Raw genomic sequence first — 20,019 nt, forward strand, 5'->3', positions numbered from 1 at the left:
AAATCTCATTCTACACTCTAAACTTTTTATATTTGAAAAAAAAAATACACTTGTAAGGAATGTAGAATGAGATTTTTAAAATACTAATAACAATTCCTTTAAAAAAATATCAAAAAAAACACAGCCTGGACCTTGACTAGTCCTGTCCCATTCTATCTTCCTGTGGGACCAACAATCTTCAACAACGGGACCCACATTTCGCCACGTTGCCGACCCTCAACTCTCTACCCGTGTGGTGTCAGGTGTGCAACTCTCTCTCTCTCTCTCTCTCTTCTGTATGTCTACATACTTTTGCTTTGTATTACTTTCTGTTTGTTCGAATGTAAATTTAAGCACCCTCTCTCCCTCTCTCTCTAAAACCAACGATGACAAATATAGCAAAGCAAAGCAAATAAAACCTACTCGGTTTCTTTCTGTTGAAGAAAACAGAGTGGGAATTGTGTCTGAGAGAGCTCTGCCTCTGTCTGTTCCGACGTCAACATCATTGGCTGGCTCATCGTAATTCCAGATCCTAAAATCTCTCTCCCTCTCTCTCACTGTAGGATCTGTTTCTCTCTCTAGAATCTCCCCGTTGCTTCTCTGTCACGACCCACGTTTCAAGTCCCCAAAAGGGTAAATATTTGCAGTTCAAAGTAATTCTCTTGGATGGCTTTCGTTGGAATTTACCTACTTGTTCTATTTATGGAATTAACCACATTGGCCCCAGAAAACTTCGCTACTTACACACCCTCGCTCTGTTGTTCCCTTTCCGCCATTTGATTCCGTTCTGCATAGCCTGATTCCCCAATTCACATTCTTTCTGCAGGTTTGATTCCTTCTCTCTCTAATTCCCACTGAATTAAAAAACATTGGCCTTTTTAGAACAAAAAAGTTTCCTGCTTGGGGTTTATTTTGATTCATCGACATGTTTTCGATCTGGGTTTCTTGTAATTTGTGAATTTGGCATTGGGGGATTCTTAATCTCAACTGGTAGTGTGAAGAAATCCCCTCACTGGGTTGTTGGCATTGGTGGAGTTTTCTTGAATTTGGGGATCTGGGTTCTTTTGTGAGTTCTACTTTTATTGTTCTTGGTAGGTTTTCGTTTAGAAGCGTCAATTCGGAGATCTGGGTTCTCTCCCACTCCCATTGTCCTTGGTTGTAGAAATTTGAGTTGAACTGCTGTTCTTGCATTTCGTATTCATTAAGTAATTTGAAGGGTATATTCATTAGATAGAAGTTATTAATTGGAGAACTAAGTTATTGATCCGTTGATTCTGGAAGTGGTGACGCAATGCTGATCGGAATACATGCATTGGCTGCAAAAATTGCGGCCTGAGAAATGGCGTTTGGCGTTGGGAATTAGACGAATTTTGCAGTGTTCTTGTTGGAATAATAGGGGACTGCGAAGTAGAATAATGGGCTGCATTTGCTCAAAAGGAAGTTTATCCAATGAATATGTTTCTGAGAATCATCGTAGAGACAAAGAACAAAAATCAAACAAGTCATCAAAACGGTCTGAAGCTGCAGTTGGGGCTGATGCAACTGCGCGGTTGATAACCAATCCTCACAAAGAGGACAATGCAGAGTCAACTCCTATTTCATCAGATGAAGGGGAGAAGATGGTGGTTGCTGAGAAACCCACAAAACCCTTCACGGAGGGCGGGGCAAGTGGGGGAAAGTTGCCGTCTGGGCTGACTAGGATAACCAGTGTAACAAATGGAGAAAGAGGAGCACAAGTTGTTGCTGGATGGCCTTCTTGGTTGACAACAGTGGCTGGCGAAGCGATCAGTGGATGGGTGCCTCTCAAGGCAGAGTCATTTGAGAAATTGGAGAAGGTCCGTTTGTTTGCTTTAATATCTTTAATCCTCTCGTTTAATAACATTGATATTACGAACCCTACATTTAATAATTTTCAGGTGTGAATATTACATGTTTAGTGTAAATCTCTGAATCCTTTCGTTAAGTTTTTACAGTAAACTAAAACTTGGGATTTGTTTTGGAGTGCTTTAAGTTTGTACAAAGAACATAATGTGCATTTAGTTTTGTTGTGATAAACACGTTTTAGAAAGCACTTAAATTGTCAGATTGATTTGCTTAAGTAAGATGGATGTTTGTAGGTGTTATAAAAGACCTACTCCTACATACAATAGTTTTTTGTTTCTAAAAGATCTATTTGCTTGCACATTCTGAGAGTAAAGTTATCACACATATATGCACTCGTACTTTAAAAAACTAACGAAAGTTAGGTACATCTGACTGGGCTATTCAGCTGCAACTACTAATGGATCTCATCTATGCTCACTTTTTCATTGATACCTTGTTTGTGGGAACCACATGAAACCAAGACGTTTGAAACTTGTTTGTACTCTTCTCTCTTGTTGGTGTCCTCATTAAGGACATTTTTATTTTAGTCCCCTTTCTTTTTGTAATTCTTTCTTTACTGTGTATAATGCAGATTGGACAAGGAACTTACAGCAGTGTGTACAGAGCCCGAGATCTTGATTCAAACAAAATAGTTGCATTGAAGAAGGTGCGATTTGCCAATATGGATCCGGAAAGTGTGCGTTTTATGGCGAGAGAAATTCTTATTTTGCGTAGGCTTGATCACCCCAATGTCATGAAGCTTGAAGGTCTGATTACATCAAAGGTTTCGGGCAGCTTATACCTGGTCTTTGAGTACATGGAGCATGATCTTGCAGGGATTGCAGCACGACCTGGAGTCAAGTTCACTGAAGCACAGGTCTTTGCCCCTTCTGATCTTATTCATTGAAACCGTAAAGAAATTGTTTTACACTTTTTAGGTGCTACAACATGCTAAATAAAAACTAACGCATCAAAGCCGACTCTAGTGTATCCATGAAGTGAGAATATCTGAAACAGTAATATAAAACGAATAGAAAGACCATAACCCTGAGGAAAAAGAAATTGTTTAGCTTTTGAAGAAATATTGTTTCTTATCAAGACTGCCCTTGAATGGTCTGTTTTTAGCAATATGATCCATGCATCTGATGGTAGTTGTGTTAATTTTCATGATCTTATATTTATCATAGTAGCAGGATGTTTGACTCATCTTTTCTTGTAGTTGATACATATTGTTTGTGCACTGGGTTGCAGATTAAATGTTACATGCAACAGCTTCTTTGTGGACTTGAGCATTGTCACAGTCATGGTATCTTACACCGTGATATCAAGGGATCAAATCTTTTGATTGACTATCATGGCAAGCTAAAGATTGCTGACTTTGGGCTAGCAACCTTTTACAGACCCCGTCAAAAGCAGCCTCTGACAAGCCGGGTAGTAACCTTGTGGTACCGACCACCTGAACTTCTGCTTGGCTCTACAGATTATGGGGTTGCTGTGGATTTGTGGAGTGCTGGTTGTATTCTTGCAGAATTATTTGCTGGGAAGCCTATCATGCCAGGAAGAACAGAGGTATTTTCCCAGCTTCTTATCCGCACCTAGAAATATATGTGTCTATATCTTTATGTCCACTTGCTTTGCGTGTATTAGGTATGAAAAAACTCTAGAAATTCAGTCATCTTAAAAACCTAACAGCAACCTTCTTAGAATTTAGTATCGTGTTTGAATGTGTTATGGATACGAGAGGGGAAAATATGTGTTTGATGACTGATTTTGCCATAATGGTCTGAAATAGGTCACAACAACTGTGTTGTTCTTTGTTTGTTTCTTCCCACCACTAATTGATAAAGATATGTGCTGGAACTTAGAATGTAAGCATGAAGAGTTCAAGGTTTATACTACTCAGATGCAAGTGTAGTTGTTCAAGAACACGAGCTTGATGTTTTGCTGATACAAACGTATTATGTAACCAGATTCTAATGAATGTCAGATGATGGATGAAAGCATACGGAAACTTTCTATAAAAATAGTCTAGTGGGTTAAAACATATATGGTACGTTGTATGGTTAAATCCGTTATGCTCTAATCTACCAACATTGTATGGTTAGTCCGTTATGCTCTAATCTACCAACATTGTATGGTTAATCCCTTATGCTTTAATCTACCAACTGTACCAGTGGAACTATCAGACATCTTATTTGACTGTGATGAGATCTCAGCGTTTATTATTTACAGGTGGAGCAACTACATAAGATATTTAAACTTTGTGGCTCACCTTCTGAGGAATACTGGAAGAGATCAAAATTGCCACATGCAACTATTTTTAAACCTACACATCCATACAAGCGATGTGTTGCTGAGACATACAAGGACTTCCCTCGATCTGCATTGGCCCTGTTAGAGGTTCTTCTAGCTGTAGAACCTGAAGGTCGGGGAACAGCTTCTTCTGCCCTTCAGAGTGAGGTAATCAAGGGTTTTCTTTGCTTTTTGAAACCATGCTGTCTATTTCCATTGAATTTTGTGATCTTGTTAATTTGAAACAATTTTGTAAATTAGATCTTACCTCTGATATATTTTTAATTATTTTCGTTTCCCAGTTCTTCACATCTTTGCCTCTTCCCTGTGATCCATCAAGTTTGCCTAAGTACCCACCGAGTAAGGAGTTTGATGCCAAGCTCCGAGACGAGGAAGCTAGAAGGTGAGCTATTTCCAAATCGTATTAATTAATTTTCAGTTCGTTATGCAAGATTCGATTACGAAATTTCTTTACTGATACCACTAAAGAGTATCTATATACAGAGAGAATAATGTTCTCTTGCAAGATATTTCACATGTTATGTTGCCAAGATGTCAATATGGCACCACACATTCAAATAAGAGTCCGCCTAATTAATGACAAGACAACATTTATCATTTGTGTATATGTATGTGTATTTTGATTTTAAAGTCATGACCAGTTTATTTGTTTACTCATGCTTGAAAATTATTTTTCTCATCTTTAAACCAGGCGGAAAGCTGCTAGTGGTAAAGGAGGGAGTTCCAAAGAATCAAAGGCTGTGCCAGCATCAGATGCCAATGCAATACAGGTACCCTAGCCGTGAACTTTTATAATTATATTATTTGTGCCTTTAACTACAAAACTCAATTTTTTTGTGAAGAATTACTTATTTAGGTTCTGAACTTTTTGTTGTATTTATCTTCTAATCTTGAAGCGACAAGGGCAGACTAACCCCAAAAGCATCAGTGAGAAGTACAATCCTGAAGAGGATGGTGGCTCTGGCTTTCCTATCGAGCCTCCCAAGGGAGCAGCATCAAATGCCTTCTCCCATTCTGGCCAGTCAGTGCGCCCATGTGCATTTGAATCTTTGCAATCTAGCCATTCTAAGAATGGATCTTACATGTATCGTGGAGCAGCCCAGTCGTCGAGGTATTCTAATTCAGCTTCAGTTCGAAGTGGTTCACGATTTGATGGTATCGCAGAAAGTGCGAATCCACACTGGCCAGAGGAGCGTAAGAATGCCAGATATAACCATTTAGACAACGGGGAGTCCTCTGTGAAACATGATTGGTCACACCATCTTCTGGAAAGACCAAAGTCTTCACATAAGAAGGATGAACAGCCATCTGGGAAGGAGTATGCAACGGTAATGGAGCTTCATATTTTCATCTATTGCATATTTAATTTTATAATTTGACTCCGTGCAAAACAATATTCAAGTTATTATGACAATTTATTTTGAAATTTTTTGTAATAGGAACTCTCTACTGCTTGCTTCTGAACCTAAGTCAACACCTTTGTTTAGTGAGTTGTTTATTATTTAACATGAATATTACTAAATCATTTCCTGTTTGGCATCAGGGTTACGGTAACAAAAAGAACCGGATTCACTACTCTGGACCATTGATGCACCCTGGAGGAAACCTTGAGGAGATGCTCAAAGAGCATGAGAAACAAATACAACATGCTGTCCGCAAAGCTCGTCTAGACAAGACCAAAGCCAAGAAAGCTAACAGTGACAATGGACAAACAGAATCCCTACTTCAGCATGTAAGAAACGGCAGGTGATGACGGAAGAGAGATTTGCACTGCCTTAATTTTGAAAAGCCGGAGCTCCTTCAGATCGGCATAATTCTGATACTGAAGAAGTATTCCTTTCGGGAACTTGACAAATCTCACCACGGAAAGATAATCTGGGACGCACGGAGCTTCTTCTGATTATGTCACACCAAATACATACGTGATTGTTGAAGGTAGGCTATCAACTCAAGTACTAATCATCACATGCTAGAATTGATTCTGAATGATTGTTAAGTTTTGTATCCGAAGTCCATCAAATCCGCAGGCATTGACTTACCGGAATACTGTTTCGTTGGCAGATGGTGAGAGAAGGTCGTCGCGTTGGTGTTGAGATGCTGGAGACAAGCTGTGGAAGCTGAAACCCTATCTGCTCAATCAGCTCTAATACATTCTTTGTAAAGTAAAAGGTTAAGTTATATGATTAATTAGAAGGTCACATTCACAATACAATGCTCTTTTCTTTTTCTTATTTTCCCCCTTTCTTGCGATGCTTTTGGCATGGAATACACAAGTGCATATAATTTAGGATAAAGTCTCCGATGTCGTCAGCTTGTTTGTCGTAGCTTTTGTTTTTTTACTAGGCAATATTGTAAACTATCTTAAATACAGAGATTCGAACTTGGCTGCAAGACGGCGAGCATATTGCTCTTGTTAATTGCCCTAATCCACATATTCAACTTGTTTCTCTAATTAAGCATTTAGAGACTATGAGCAAAGTACATAATATCATTCAACAAAACTCTAAGCTTCTACGGAACGAAACAAGCTCCATTGGTCCAATTAATAAGGATTTTCGAGTCATCCTATGCTATTTAGTACTACGGTTTAGTGGTAATCCTCTTCATTTGTAAGTGATAGGTATTAGGTTCGATTCTTGACAAATGCGAATTTGAACTACATTATTGCTAGCTCATTGTGAGGTTTAGCTTACTCCCTCACTCCCTTAGTCTAGATAATATAACAATGTTTTTATGCCCCGCCCTGATAGCTTGTGAAAGACCAAGATGCAGTGTTGTAGCTTCCGCCAAGAGCACATTAGAAGGTCCAGGAGGCTTAGCTCCAGAAATCAAGGGCTAACCACTTTGAGATCGAATAAAAAAACCTGCATCTTCATGAGATAACAATTATATTTAAAAAGGTGCCAATAATTGCCTTAAAATAAGCCATAAAGTCGAAAAAACTTAATAAAACCACGAGGCATGAGATCCACTAAGGTGCTTGTTACAAATCCAATAAACAAAAACATTATATAAGAAAAGTATATTTGGCAATTTAAGATTCTAATCAATTAATTTAATGAGGGTTAAATTAAAGAAAGAGTAAATGGTAAGTTTACTAATTGATTTTATTATTTTCCTTTTTCTCAAAAAAAATAAAATAAATGCATGAACTGATAATGGTTAGTTTGTTAAACGTGTGGCACGAATCTAGACCGGAATAACGCTACACCAAGATTAAGGAGGGTAAGCAAGCACTAAGAAAATGGATCCTACCTTGTGGAGAGATTTTCAAGTATTTCCACTTATATAATGACATAAGGCGTATGTGTCCGTGTTCCGGACACACTGAAAAGTCTCTCCTACATGTGTATGGTACCTTATTGGAGCGCCTCCATAACTAAAACCTAATAACGTTACAAAGTGCTGTATCAAAACTGAGGAAATTAAGCAGGCACTAAACAAATCTCTGACGGATTTAAAAATAGCCAAACAATTGAGACCTGCAACCAATCGAACTCGTAGATCTACCAACCTTAACTTGTTCCCGTTGCTTCACCAAGAATCCTAAACCTAGCAGCTCTTATGTCTTCATCAATTAAGCATCCGAACCAACTTCCTTCCCTTCATGTTTAAGCATCCAATGCTAGTGCTACAACGTAGCACCTCCTCATCAACTCAGTCCCTTTCTTCCTCCAACTCACTTACCAAATTAATCAAAACCGTTACATATATATACATATGTGTGTGTGTCTGTATATGTAGATATATATGGTTTAGGGTTCCAACCTCTCATGCTGATCAAGAACACACACACAAAAAAAACAAATATAACCTGCAGCCAAAACATGAGAACCAAAACCCATCCAATTCTCAATGTTAAGCTCCTCATCCTTGGAGTTTTCCTCGCCTTTGTTGTCATCTTTGTCCTCAGGTCAAGTTTTGATTCATCACGAGCTTCGTCCGATGAAAAATCCACCATTCCGGTGAAAGAAGCGGAAGACGATCACGAAAAATCAACTAGTTGTGACTCCACAATGACTTGCAACAAGATCCCGACCTCCCTAGCCAAAGCCCTGATCCACTACACAACCTCCACCATCACCCCACAACAAACCCTAAAAGAAATCTCCGTCACATCAAAGGTCTTGGACAAGAAATCTCCATGCAACTTCCTCGTCTTCGGCCTAGGCCACGACAGCCTCATGTGGACTTCCCTCAACCACGGCGGACGCACCATTTTCCTCGAAGAAGACGAGTCGTGGATCAAGCAAATCCAGCGCCGTTTCCCCGCATTGGAATCGTACCATGTCACATATGATAGCAAAGTGAACGAGGCTAACGATCTCCTAGGAGTTGGGAAGGGGCCTGAGTGCAGTGCAGTTGGTGATCCTAGGTATAGCATGTGCCAGCTGGCACTCAAGGGGTTGCCCAGTGAAGTGTATGAGATCAAATGGGATTTGATCATGGTGGATGCACCCACAGGGTATCACGATGGAGCACCGGGGAGGATGAGTGCCATCTACACGGCTGGGATGATGGCCAGGAACAAAGTGGAGGGAGAGACTGATGTGTTTGTGCATGATGTGAATAGGGATGTGGAAGACAAGTTCTCCAAGGCTTTCCTTTGCGAAGGGTACATGAAAAAACAAGTAGGGAGGTTGAGGCACTTCAACATTCCTAGTCACAGGGATGCTTCCGACAGGCCCTTTTGCCCTGAGTAAATACTTCATGTGTTTTGTTTTGTTTTTTTTTTTTTTTTTTGTCGGATTAAGTATCTAAAACCCTCCAATCTCCTGACGGGATTCCAAATTAATCTCAACATTTTCAAACATTCCAAATCACAAATCCGCAAGTACGGTCATCTGAAACATTTCCTTCTCCTTCTTCCACCTCTGCAGTTGGAACAATCCTCAAATGTAAAAGTTTCGCCGACAGCCTCGCGACTGAAAGCCTCGCTCATTCTTCTGCTAAATTTTTCTTGTTTTTCTGTTTCTTTAATCTGGGTTTTTTTTTTTTTTTTAAATAATCAGATTTTTTTCTTTCTTCTATTGTATAATATTACTACAGAAAAACGAAAGAGGGCTTTTTCTTTATTAATTAATCATCAGTTTTTATATTAGTCAATTTTAGTCTAATGTTATGTTGCCATCATGCCCTCCCCTTCTAAAACAATTTCAAATAGCAATCTCCAAGCCGTGTCGCCACGATTGTTGTTTGAGTCTGCAACCTAAGTGCACTTCAGACGGTAAGAGGTTAGGGTTTCAGAAGAGTGTTTTGAGGTTTGGCCTCCATCAGGACCTATTTAATTAATGGTAGGGAATCCACATGTTTACGCAAATTATGAGATTTGTCCATTATTCTTTTGAAATGTTTGAAAATGTTGAGACTAACTTGAAATCACACCAAAAAGTTGAAAGTTTTTAGGTAATTCATGTTTCATACTGTTTCTTGTATTGTCTCAATTCGATTCCATCCATTTAAAGGTTTCTTAGATGCCCCGGCTCATATTGCAAGAACAAAAACAAGTGTAGGATGACGAAGAACATGAGAGTTGTGATTCATCGGTTATGACACGGTTCTTTCTAAGTTTGCAAAACCAGCTTGGCTCAGATTCAGTGTATAATTAGTATATACTAGACAAGACGCAACGATTAAACTGACACAGTACAACAACAAAGCCTTTTCTCATTAAGTGACGTCGGCTAAAAAGAATTTCAAAGCAAAAGTTGTATCCATCTGTTGAAGATATAAAGTAAGTCTACAATATGCTGAAACAGAACACAATCAAACATTTCAAAATCTTAAACACAACTAAAATCTGATATTCAAAAATTCAAATACGAGACGTCACTCTCAGAAAACCTCACCCAGTTCATTGGAGAAGTCCGATAAGTGTTATCTTCAGCATGTAACTTAAAATTCCAGATATACTATGACGGCGGAGGGCCTTTCTGCAATCACTCTAGTTCCTTGTCAAGCAAAAGTATCATCTTCCAAGCCGGCTAAATTGTTCGTTGCCAGTGTTTGAGAGCGGAGTTATGACCTATGGAGAGAAGAAACAGAAATGAGATAACGCCGTAGATCAGAATACAAAAATCAGATGTAGTATAGCACAATACCTTTTACTATCAATATCAGCAAAAATAAGAGTTTGATCGTAATCAACAAAAATCTTGCAAAGAAGAAACCAAGTATGCATACTGCACACTAATGAATAACACCAAGGATATTAGTCTCAAAACCCAGTAAAACAAACAATTGCCTCCAGACTCCAGTTGAAAATTGCACAACATAAAATCGAACTGCTACCAAAATTTACATTATACTTCAAACACAAACTCATTCAGACACACCTAACAAATGATGACCAACAGAACAAGACTTATTTTCACTAATAACATATCTATACCAGTGCAACATGATGTGACACATTACAAATTTCTGCTAAAAAAGTTAATCAAACATATCTACACCACCGTGACAGCTAACATGCCTGAAACCCCGAATCAAAATTGCCTCCAGATAGCACACAATGTGGCACAATAAAGATCTGTAAACAAGTTTTCTTTTATTGGTTCTTCCAATCTGGTTTATGACATTACAAGGTGGGGTATGGAAAAATTAAATCCTCATCTCTAGTAGAGGGTTTATCATATATAAAGTAATTTTCCTCCATCCACCAGCAAATAAATGCAGCACAAGAGAGTGATTGCAAAATTATAACCGAAAAAATAAAGTACAATTTGGTTGTCAATGTGTGTTTGTGTGCTTATGTAATATGCAGATGTCGAAATAAATTATGAACAGTTGAAACTTGAAAGTCCTTTGTTGAGTTGAAAAAACCTGACCGGAAGTCTCTGTGTGTAAATGCTTTATGTAAATTGCACATATGTACCAAATAGTTTATAATTACCGGGTCAAGAAGATGGCAGTTGGGCTTCCAGGGGATGGCGGATTCTGCTCTATTAATTTAGCAAGTGAACCAGCTTTAGCAAGAGCATCGGGGTCGGTACCAGACAGAACTTCTACTTCTTCAAGCTCGATTTGTCCCTGTCCCTTAGTGTCCACCTTCACTTGTCTCTTAATTAAGTCCAAGTTCTCCTGAAGGACCTCCATCTCTCCGAATGGTAGCTTCAAGTCTAAGGCATGGGGCCCAAGAGTAACTGCCTCATCCTTCTTGAACCTCAAGAAAGGCATACAAAGCTTTTGGGTTTGTCTAAAATCTTTACTCTGACCAATTGAACAACTCTGCAAAGCCTCCAAAATTACCTTGTCTGGAGCAAAAGTGCAAGTATCACTGTCAAAGTTACTCTGTAGTATCCTCAAACACTCCGCCTTCCATCCATCGAATTGCTCATTTACATATATTAAACCAATCAACCTTTTGGTTTCTGTCGATGCTTTAACTGGAGGACCCTTCTTATTGGCTTTCGTTGAGCCTGAAGTTTGCTTTTCAAGAAGCTTCCTCATTACAACAATGGAATGTTGCAAATACTTGTTGGCATTATGGAGGGTCAGATCTGGAGAATCAGACACAGGCCATCCTGCATTGACCACAAACCCTTCCTTCTTCAAAAGTTCCCTCCAGACATATTCTGCATAGTGCGGACAGATTGGAGTAATAAGACGTGTCTGTGCGTCCATAAAATGCCACAGCAATTCACGGTTCATGCCCCCAGAACCACATGAAAGCCTGTACTCATCCCTAGAAGCCTGAAGATCGTAAAACCCAGTCTTGAGTGCATCTCGGAACATGTAATCCCGGTAATTCTGCTCAGTCCTGTTCACAGCAATATTTATCTCATTCAAAAAGACCCTGTCAGCATAAGTAGAAGGAGGACCTATTCTCAAAGAGGATTCTGCGGCTAAAACTTCTTCCATCCATGCAATCTCTTTAGTTAGCTTTAGTATAGCAGCATTTGCAGTCTCAAATACGAAATTTGCATCATCAACACCATCTCCAGCATCAGCCAATGAGAATCGCGTGGCATCAGCAGAAAATTCCTCAATTGCCTGGCGAATGGTCCTAAAGTTCCCTGTGGACTTAGACATCTTCTCAGCATTTAGCATGATGTGCCCATTGCATCTAAAGCCACGAGGCCAGTGCTTCTTGGGCATAATTGCCGCATGGTTGTAAATGCAGAAGGTTAAATGATTTTGGATTAGATCCTTGCCAGACACTCGAAGATCAAAAGGATACCAATACTCAAACTCCTGCTTCATCTTATTAAGGATGGATGACGATATGTTAGATGATTCAGGATATGGGCCATCACAGAAAATATACTCCCAGACCTCATCAGTCATTTGTTCAGGTTGAATTGCAGATTTGCTGGGACCATACATGTCTCCATTGTGTAAAAAGTGAGCGATAGTGTAATAAGCCATGTAAATAGTTGAATCAGACAACGACTCAACTAAGAACTCTTCATCCCAGGGAATACGAGTCCCAAGCCCAAAAGATCGTGAACAAGCCCACTGATTCAACCAATCCAATGTGTGTTCAAATCCATGTTTTGTCTCGTCATGATACAAATTCATGCTGGACAAGCACTCCTCCGCCAGTTTTTTCCATTCAGGTTCCCCATATGTGATGTACCATTGATCTGTGAGAGCCACAACACACTCATCACCTGATCGTGACACCACCCGCTTCTCAGGTTCACTATATACAATTGCCTCATTTGACTCTATGAGCTTGCTCCTTATCAACGGTTTCGCCTCCTGGACCTTCCTTCCTTCAAATTCACCCACGATAAGTGTTCCTTCAGTGAATCCTTTCAGGTATGTCAGCCTCTTGGCTTCTGCTAGCTTCTCTTTCTCATTCTGGCTCTTGATTTTTAGATCTGCACAGACCTTTTCTGCAGCCTTATTCCCGAAATCAGGAATATTGATAATTGGAATAATCTCAAAGGGCATGACCCACTCATCCTTCACGCCATATTTTGCTCTAAGAGCAGGTTTTGCTTTTAAATCATGCAAGGCCATATAATCATCAGGAGAATCAGCAGGCACACTGGTCACAATCCCAGTACCTTTGTCTGTCAGGACAGTCAACATAGGAAGAGTGTAAATGATCTGATTGATTGTGCGTGGTGACTTCAATGGAAGGCCAATCAAATCATGACCCGTGAGCTCCACTAAGCAAGTAGGTTTCTCTGGAACCCTAGAATACTTCTGATAGGCAAGATTAAGTGCTGCTCTTTGCGTTACAATAAATACCTCTGTTTCGTTGATTTCAAAGGCTCCATATTTCCCATCAGGCAATACCCATGCATTTGTCTGTCCATACATGGTCTCAGGTCTAAGTGTCGCTGCAGCAAGGAACACTTTCCTTCCCTCCAACACTTTCAGTTTAGATGGAAAAGGTGCCACCACCTCCATTTTGATGAGGGTGTATTCCTGGGGCTGAACTCCTTCGCCACTTGCCCTGTCATGATCTGCACAGGGCTGCCCATCCAGTGGAGAGTAAATTGCATAACGGACGTCTTTCACAATCTTGCCCATAGATTTTAGTTTCCTCATCTGCCACCTCACAAAGGCATCAAAAAATGGGTTCATGTCTGTGGTAATAAATGACCGTCTCCAGTCACATCCCAATCCAAAAGCCTTGAGGTCTTCCACTGCCAATGGAGGGAAGAATGTCAACCAATTGTATGGATCTTGGAATTTGGATATCTCGCTATCTGAGAGGCCAAAACTACGCATGATTTCCCATTGGTATACTTGTCCACCTGATTTTGATGCAGCCTTCGACTTCTTTCCCTTGAACTTGTCGGGAGGTGCTCCATTATTTGCATCTTCTGCTTCCACTTCCTGACTCCCCTGTTCTACTTCTTTTGGAAAAACCGGCGGGTTGCCAAATAGTTCAATCTCTCTCGCAAGTTTATCAGCAGACGCTTTAATAGGCATGCCAGTGCAGTGAAAACCAAAAGGCAAAAGCACATTGGCACCTCTTAACCTATGGTAAGCTGCTGCAAACTCTAGCTTGGAGAGTGAGAATGCATGTCCAAGATGCAGAAAGCCATTCATGTAAGGAAACGGGAAGTTTCCAAAGAACTTCTCCCCAGGTTCAGGGAGCTTTTCACATGATTCAGCCCTGAAAACATCCTTCTCTTCCCACCAGCTTCGAACCTTTGTTTCAATCTCGAGAAGGTGATCTCTCCTGGCAAAGCTCTTCCCACCACCTTCAGCCGCCATTTCAGTAATCTTACAGAAACTGTTAAAAATAAAAAAAATAAAAAAAATTTAAAAAATGCCTTACATAACCAAACCAGCTCTTTGAAGGCATCATATCACAAACAAAAAGTACGTAAATTATCCAAATTCATATAATTTGAAGGTGAATTTAAGTTAAGATAGAAACCTGTAATTACCACCATATAAATATAAAGAAAACTAATGAAAAGGTCTTGAAAACTTTGAGTTTTATCAATAAGAACAAAATAATGGGTAAAGTGAATAGTAACAGGATTGACCTTTTAGTGGAAAAATATAGTTTTTCGTTAAAATGAACAGTATCGGAAGCTTTACATTAAAGTTATATATATATATATATATATATATATATATATAGAGGATAGTGCTATTTACACAGACACATACATTAACCACGTCGATGAATCAGAGATAACCAAATTTCATCTAATTAGTAGATACTGAAAACTAAAATGGCAAATTTAATAAAAAAATTGTGGCAATTACTTATTGAAACTCAACACTTCCCAAATTTTAAAAATTAGAAAATATAAATAAATAAAAAACTTCACTTAACTCCTATTCAAGCTAATCAGCAAGTTAAATCGACATGAGCAATTGGTAAAGAACAAATCTTTACTATTCAGTTACACAATGCATAGATCGATAAACTCTAGTACAAATCATATCAACAAATATTTGGAACTGAAAAAATTAGAAAAAATGGGCGGTGAGAAATATACCTGCGGTTCAAGATTGAAAAGGGAAGGGAATTATAGGTTAGTTTGCGCGCGCTTTCTCGAGCTTGAAGAAAAGCCAGGAGGAAGATTAGGGTTTCCTTCTTCCTCTGAGAAGAAAACGACGTGATATTAGCAGAAGAGGGAGGGAGGGAGAGAAGGTAGCAAGCAGCTGAGAAGAAGAAGGTGAGGCGTAAGTTAGGGTTTTGGGGACTCGGACTCTAGACGGGCCACGTGGCAAGTTTTGAGATTAGGCTTGTCTTTTCCTTCGATTCTGTGCGTGCTGTCCACGGTTTTTGAATAGAAGAAAGATTTGATTCACTTTGACCCCAAAAAATAAAAAAATTTGGTTTACTGCAACTTCTCGATTGAATAATATCATGTTATGTATAAGTATTTTATATGATAATATTATTGAATTAAAGCGTCACGTGTTTTTGAATTTGCTCAATACAATTGCTCTTGTTGTGAGAGAAATTTTCATATCATGAATCATTATCTTGTGTCAACTTCAGGCATTACATTTTGCCATTGACTTTTTTTGGAGAAGTAGGATATTCATGAATGTTTTGAACAATTAAGGCGCAATTTGATATATTTTTTTTATACAAAAACTGCATCATTTTAAAGTTAAGCAGTAAAAAAAATATTTGATAAAAATAAAATATACTGTTTATTTTAAAAACAATAGCCTCTAAACAACAACTTTTAAAAGCAACATGTAGGTTGTTTTAAAAAAAAAAATTGATGAAAATTGGAGTTGAACTTTTAAAATATTTTTAATTCTTGCAATAAACTCCTTAATTTTAAACAATGACTTTATTTATTCTTTTAGACATTGCTTTTTATATTCACACCACTTTTAAAATACAGTTTATCAAACACTCAACTGTTTTAGTTTGCAGCTAATTACTTTTAAAAATAATAATAATAATAAGAGTTTCAAAACTTTACATTTTAATCAAAAAAAAATCTAATAACTTTATTTAATAATAATAATATAAAATATAAAATATAAACAGATGCCCAGCGCGGGTCTAATAACTTTGCATTTTAATAGTAACGCACAAAGGGTTGTATTATCGTTCAGGGCAAGAAATACTAGCGATTTCTAGATAAGTAGCCTTCGGTTTCAAAGAGGAGAATACATGGGTATCAAACCCATGTGCCTAAGCTGCTGTCACTCGGAAGAGGATCCTCTCTAGATTCATTGTGTGGGGATCTCCTAATATGCTCTTACTAAAAGAGGATTATCTCTGGATCTATTTTGTGGGGATCCCCTAAGCTGCTCTCACTAAGAAGAGGATCCTCTCTGGATACATTGTGTAAGGATCCTAAGGATCTCCACATCCTAACAGTTCCCCCATTTGATCTTCACATCAAAGTCATTGACGTAGAAAAGTTTATGTTTACATTCTATTGTTTATCTTTTTGTTGCAATAATTTTTTAATTAATGATAAGGACAAAAAAAAAACGTAAAATATAAACATGTATGCCTAGTGCACGTCCCTCAACCTCCTTCTCTTAATATAACTAAATAATAAAAAGTACATGAAAATACACATACATATTATATTATGTATGAATTAGCTAATTGTAACAACTATGACACTCATTTTTAGGTCTTTTACAAAGCAAGATAACACAAACATATGTTTGGTACTATGATCTCTTAAGATGTATTTTCATGTATACAATAAATAATATATATAAAAGTCATATATGCAAATTTCACTTGTACCTACTTATGGCAAAATAAATTATATACATATATATACACACACAATATAGTACCATTAAGTTTCATAAACAATAGTATCATTAAGTTTCATAAACAATGTAGTACCGTTAAGTTTTATAAACAAAGTAGTACCGTTAAGTTTTATAACCAGTGTAGTACGGTTAACTTTAAAAAATAGTACCGTTTAATTTCATAAACAATATAGTATCGTTAAGTTTCATAAAAGTATAGTCCCATTAAGTTTCATAAACTGTGTAGTACCGTTAAGTTTCATAAACTGTGTAGTACCTTTAAGCTTCATAAATAGTGTAGTTGTGACAGCCCGTCCCGAAAATATCAAAACGTACGTGTGAAAAGACTAATTTGCCCATAGTTCATTTTCGTTACGTTTATTGGCTGTTTTGTGTTGTGTTGGCATGTGTTGGGCCACACACTCACACTCTCACTCTCCCTGTCCCTCTGTCCCTTTCCCCTGTGACTGTCCCGAGCTCCATTCCTTCCCTTTCTCTTTGAAAACGTACGGACACACACACAAGCACACTAAATCTCCACAGATCGAAGGAACTAAGTACACATTCGAGCTCGTGAGGCTCGTGGGAGTCCAGTCGTACCATTTTCAGGTGAGAACTCCATCGTTTTCACGTCAATTCGACGATGTCCGTTTTGGGTACTATTCATGCAAACGTGATTTCTCACGTTTTAGGAATTTTGAAGCTCGTAGGTAGCTTGGTGAGGTCCCAAGGAGTCTCAGAGTAGTTCGTTTGAAGGAATTGGACGACGGGATCACTGTGTTCGAAGTTGGCCGGAGTTGGTTTGGTTTTGCAGGTGAGATTCCATGGTTTTTAACCCTTAAACGTTGTATGGTTGTGTTCCCCTAGTCCTAGGCTTCATTTTGGTGCAAAAATTATGAAATTTGGTTGAGAAACGGACGAGATATCGAAGTTTACAGTTTTTGCGATTTTCCGGCGCCGGCGACGGTACCAGAGGTTCGCCGGGGAAGGAGACGGAATATTCCTGACACCGTTGACGAAATCCGTTAGAACTAACGGAATATTCCCTACGGCGTCAGTTGACGCCGTCAGCGTGCCAGGCACGTGCCTGCGCGTGGCCGGCGAGTGGGGGCGCTGCGGCGGTGGAAAAATTTTCTAAAAATTTGGGTGTGTTCCTGAGGTTGTTTAGAGCACATTGGTATATTCATTTGTCCAATTTGAGCAATGTATGAGAAGTTATTACGAGAAGTTGGTTAGGTGCTTTAAAATTAACGTTTTTGTAGTTGTTTCGCATATAGGTGATACGTATCTCGAGGACGAGCGTGGTCACTCGAGGCAGGGGGGCTACGACCCTTCCACATACCAGTGAGTGGGCTTTTGGTTTTCCGTATATACCTATATACATTTATTTTCCCAGAAATTGTTTGAAATGGTTAATTGTTTTATGCCATGCACCATATTATCATTGTTTATGCATCATCACGTGCATTATTAGTTGCATACATATACATATGCATATTAGGTGCTGTGGACGCACAGGTAAGTGCCAGGTAAGTGTTATTCATGTTTACATTCAGTAGTGGTTTGAGATGTTTAGAGAGCTCATAACCTGCACCCCCAGTGTTAGTGGTCCCGCCCAGAGTAGGGCACAGTCCTTCACGTGATGTTCACCTCCCGCACCACACGCTTAGCTTGGATCCAAGTTAGGTGCACAGTCCTGTCGTACAAACCACATTAGGTGGTTCTGACTCGTAGGTGACCCGCGATTATTCGCACAACCTTCACGTGATCGTAGCACTAGAGCGTATATATATATATTACACACATGCCTGTCGTACAGACCACTTTAGGTGGTTTCGACTCGTGGGCAGGTTTAGTTATTGAGATTGAGATTTGAGCTCTATATGCAGCCGTACAGGTCACGTTAGGTGACTCCGGCTGCCAGATTATATGTTATTGTTATGATTTATACCTGAGCACTTGCATTTCATTATGAGGTTCCGACATGACATATTCTTGAGTATATTTGGCATATCTATATACATACGTACATATGTTATTTTCTGGGAAGTATACAGGTTTTACGGCGAGGGGTTAGAATGTATTTTACTAAATGGTTTTCGAAAAGATTTGTTTTTACCCACTCACGCTTTTGTTTTGCGCCCCTCCAGGTTCTAGTTGTCTAGCAGGTTCGGTGGTTTCCCAGAGGGCTTTCCCGGCATTTCTGACAGACATTCACCAGCGTAGGGTCACCTTCGGGTGTACTGTTGTCGCATCTTTTTCTTTTGGACTGCTGTAGACTTATTGCTCTGAACTTGTGTCTCACTTGCGCTAGCACTTGTTTTTACTACTTTGTATGCTAGTTTTTAATTATTCGTACTTTTTATATTACTATTTTATTAGCTTCCGTACATGCACATGGTTACGTCACCTCCGCGTGGCGGCCAGCACGCCCTGATCTCGGTCGGGGTGTGTCAGTAGTACCATTAAATTTCATAAAAAGCATGTGTGAGGACGCTCGGGTCCCGCACGTCAATTTTTTTTAATTTAATATTAAAATTATATATATTTTTTATTAAGATTTAAGTTCTTTTGTTATTTTTATAAAAATTTAAGAATTTTTATTTAAAATTAAGTTTTTTTCATTTAATAAAGTTATGGGAAATGTCAACTCAAACAAAAGAAAAAAAAAGGGTCTCACAATAATTATATAATTTGATCGTCGTTTAAATAGAGATCGCCAATTAAATCGAAAATCTCCTCGAACCAAATCAGATCTTTGTGCCACCATCAACTCATCAAGCCATACTTTGCCAGCATATGTGCCTCTTTGGACAGAAAATAGTCATTGGGCCGTTATTATGGGCCAATATCATTTCTCATTCAAAAATATTATTGGGCCTTGATTTATTTGGAGACATCAGTCAGTCACCACGTTCAGAGACTCAATCAAATCTATAATACTCTCCATTAATTAATAAAACAATCATTGTCAATCAAAATTCTACGAAATTATCAGTTTAACCCTTTAATTAAAACATAACATGAATAAGAAATATGGGGCATAAATGTAATTTCACACAACCACATTTTGTTTTTTTTTTCTTTTCAAAGCGTCGCCTACATGTAATCATAATATATCTCTATTTAAAAAAAATTAAATTAAAAATAAAAAAAAAAAAACACTGCCCACTCCCACATTCTCTATCACTCTCT

General features: G+C 38.6%; 2 protein-coding genes and 1 pseudogene across 4 annotated transcripts; 2 read left to right on the forward strand and 1 right to left on the reverse strand.

Moving 5' to 3' along the window:
- The first annotated feature begins 260 nt into the window (after positions 1–260).
- LOC137717435 (putative serine/threonine-protein kinase At1g09600) lies at positions 261–6,607 on the forward strand. Its single transcript, XM_068456808.2, has 9 exons — positions 261–1,814; positions 2,435–2,719; positions 3,094–3,411; positions 4,075–4,302; positions 4,437–4,537; positions 4,847–4,925; positions 5,052–5,483; positions 5,699–6,090; positions 6,217–6,607. The coding sequence occupies exons 1-8, from the start codon at positions 1,287–1,289 to the stop codon at positions 5,903–5,905; spliced, it is 2,178 nt and encodes a 725-aa protein (XP_068312909.1). The 5' UTR covers positions 261–1,286; the 3' UTR covers positions 5,906–6,090; positions 6,217–6,607.
- A 1,235-nt stretch (positions 6,608–7,842) lies between these two features.
- On the forward strand, positions 7,843–9,234 carry LOC137716833 (glucuronoxylan 4-O-methyltransferase 1 pseudogene; annotated as a pseudogene). Its single transcript, XR_015965631.1, has one exon. The product of XR_015965631.1 is annotated as a glucuronoxylan 4-O-methyltransferase 1 pseudogene (transcript).
- Positions 9,235–9,803: 569 nt separating this feature from the next.
- LOC137717498 (leucine--tRNA ligase, cytoplasmic) lies at positions 9,804–15,349 on the reverse strand. Of its 2 annotated transcripts, XM_068456883.2 has the most exons (3): positions 15,078–15,349; positions 11,051–14,356; positions 9,804–10,180 (listed from the first exon to the last, which is right to left on the reverse strand). In XM_068456883.2, the coding sequence occupies exons 2-3, from the start codon at positions 14,335–14,337 to the stop codon at positions 10,174–10,176; spliced, it is 3,294 nt and encodes a 1,097-aa protein (XP_068312984.1). In that variant the 5' UTR covers positions 14,338–14,356; positions 15,078–15,349; the 3' UTR covers positions 9,804–10,173. The 2 variants fall into 2 exon arrangements, with proteins under 2 accessions (XP_068312984.1, XP_088555202.1); XM_088699076.1 differs by lacking the exon at positions 9,804–10,180 and having other exon boundaries at positions 11,047–14,356; positions 15,078–15,244.
- Between the last annotated feature and the right edge of the window lie 4,670 nt (positions 15,350–20,019).

This window comes from Pyrus communis, chromosome 8, assembly GCF_041283825.1.
Source record: "Pyrus communis isolate YQ-2024b chromosome 8, ASM4128382v1, whole genome shotgun sequence".
NCBI classification, from domain to species: Eukaryota; Viridiplantae; Streptophyta; class Magnoliopsida; order Rosales; family Rosaceae; genus Pyrus; species Pyrus communis.

Excerpts from the sequence above, each read along its gene's own strand:
- LOC137717498 (XM_068456883.2), bottom strand. The coding sequence starts at position 14,337 with ATGGCGGCTGAAGGTGGTGGGAAGAGCTTTGCCAGGAGAGATCACCTT.
- LOC137717435 (XM_068456808.2), top strand. The coding sequence starts at position 1,287 with ATGCATTGGCTGCAAAAATTGCGGCCTGAGAAATGGCGTTTGGCGTTG. Across the intron at positions 4,303-4,436 it reads CTTCTGCCCTTCAGAGTGAG|TTCTTCACATCTTTGCCTCT; the intron begins GTAATCAAGGGT and ends TTCGTTTCCCAG. Across the intron at positions 5,484-5,698 it reads CTGGGAAGGAGTATGCAACG|GGTTACGGTAACAAAAAGAA; the intron begins GTAATGGAGCTT and ends GTTTGGCATCAG.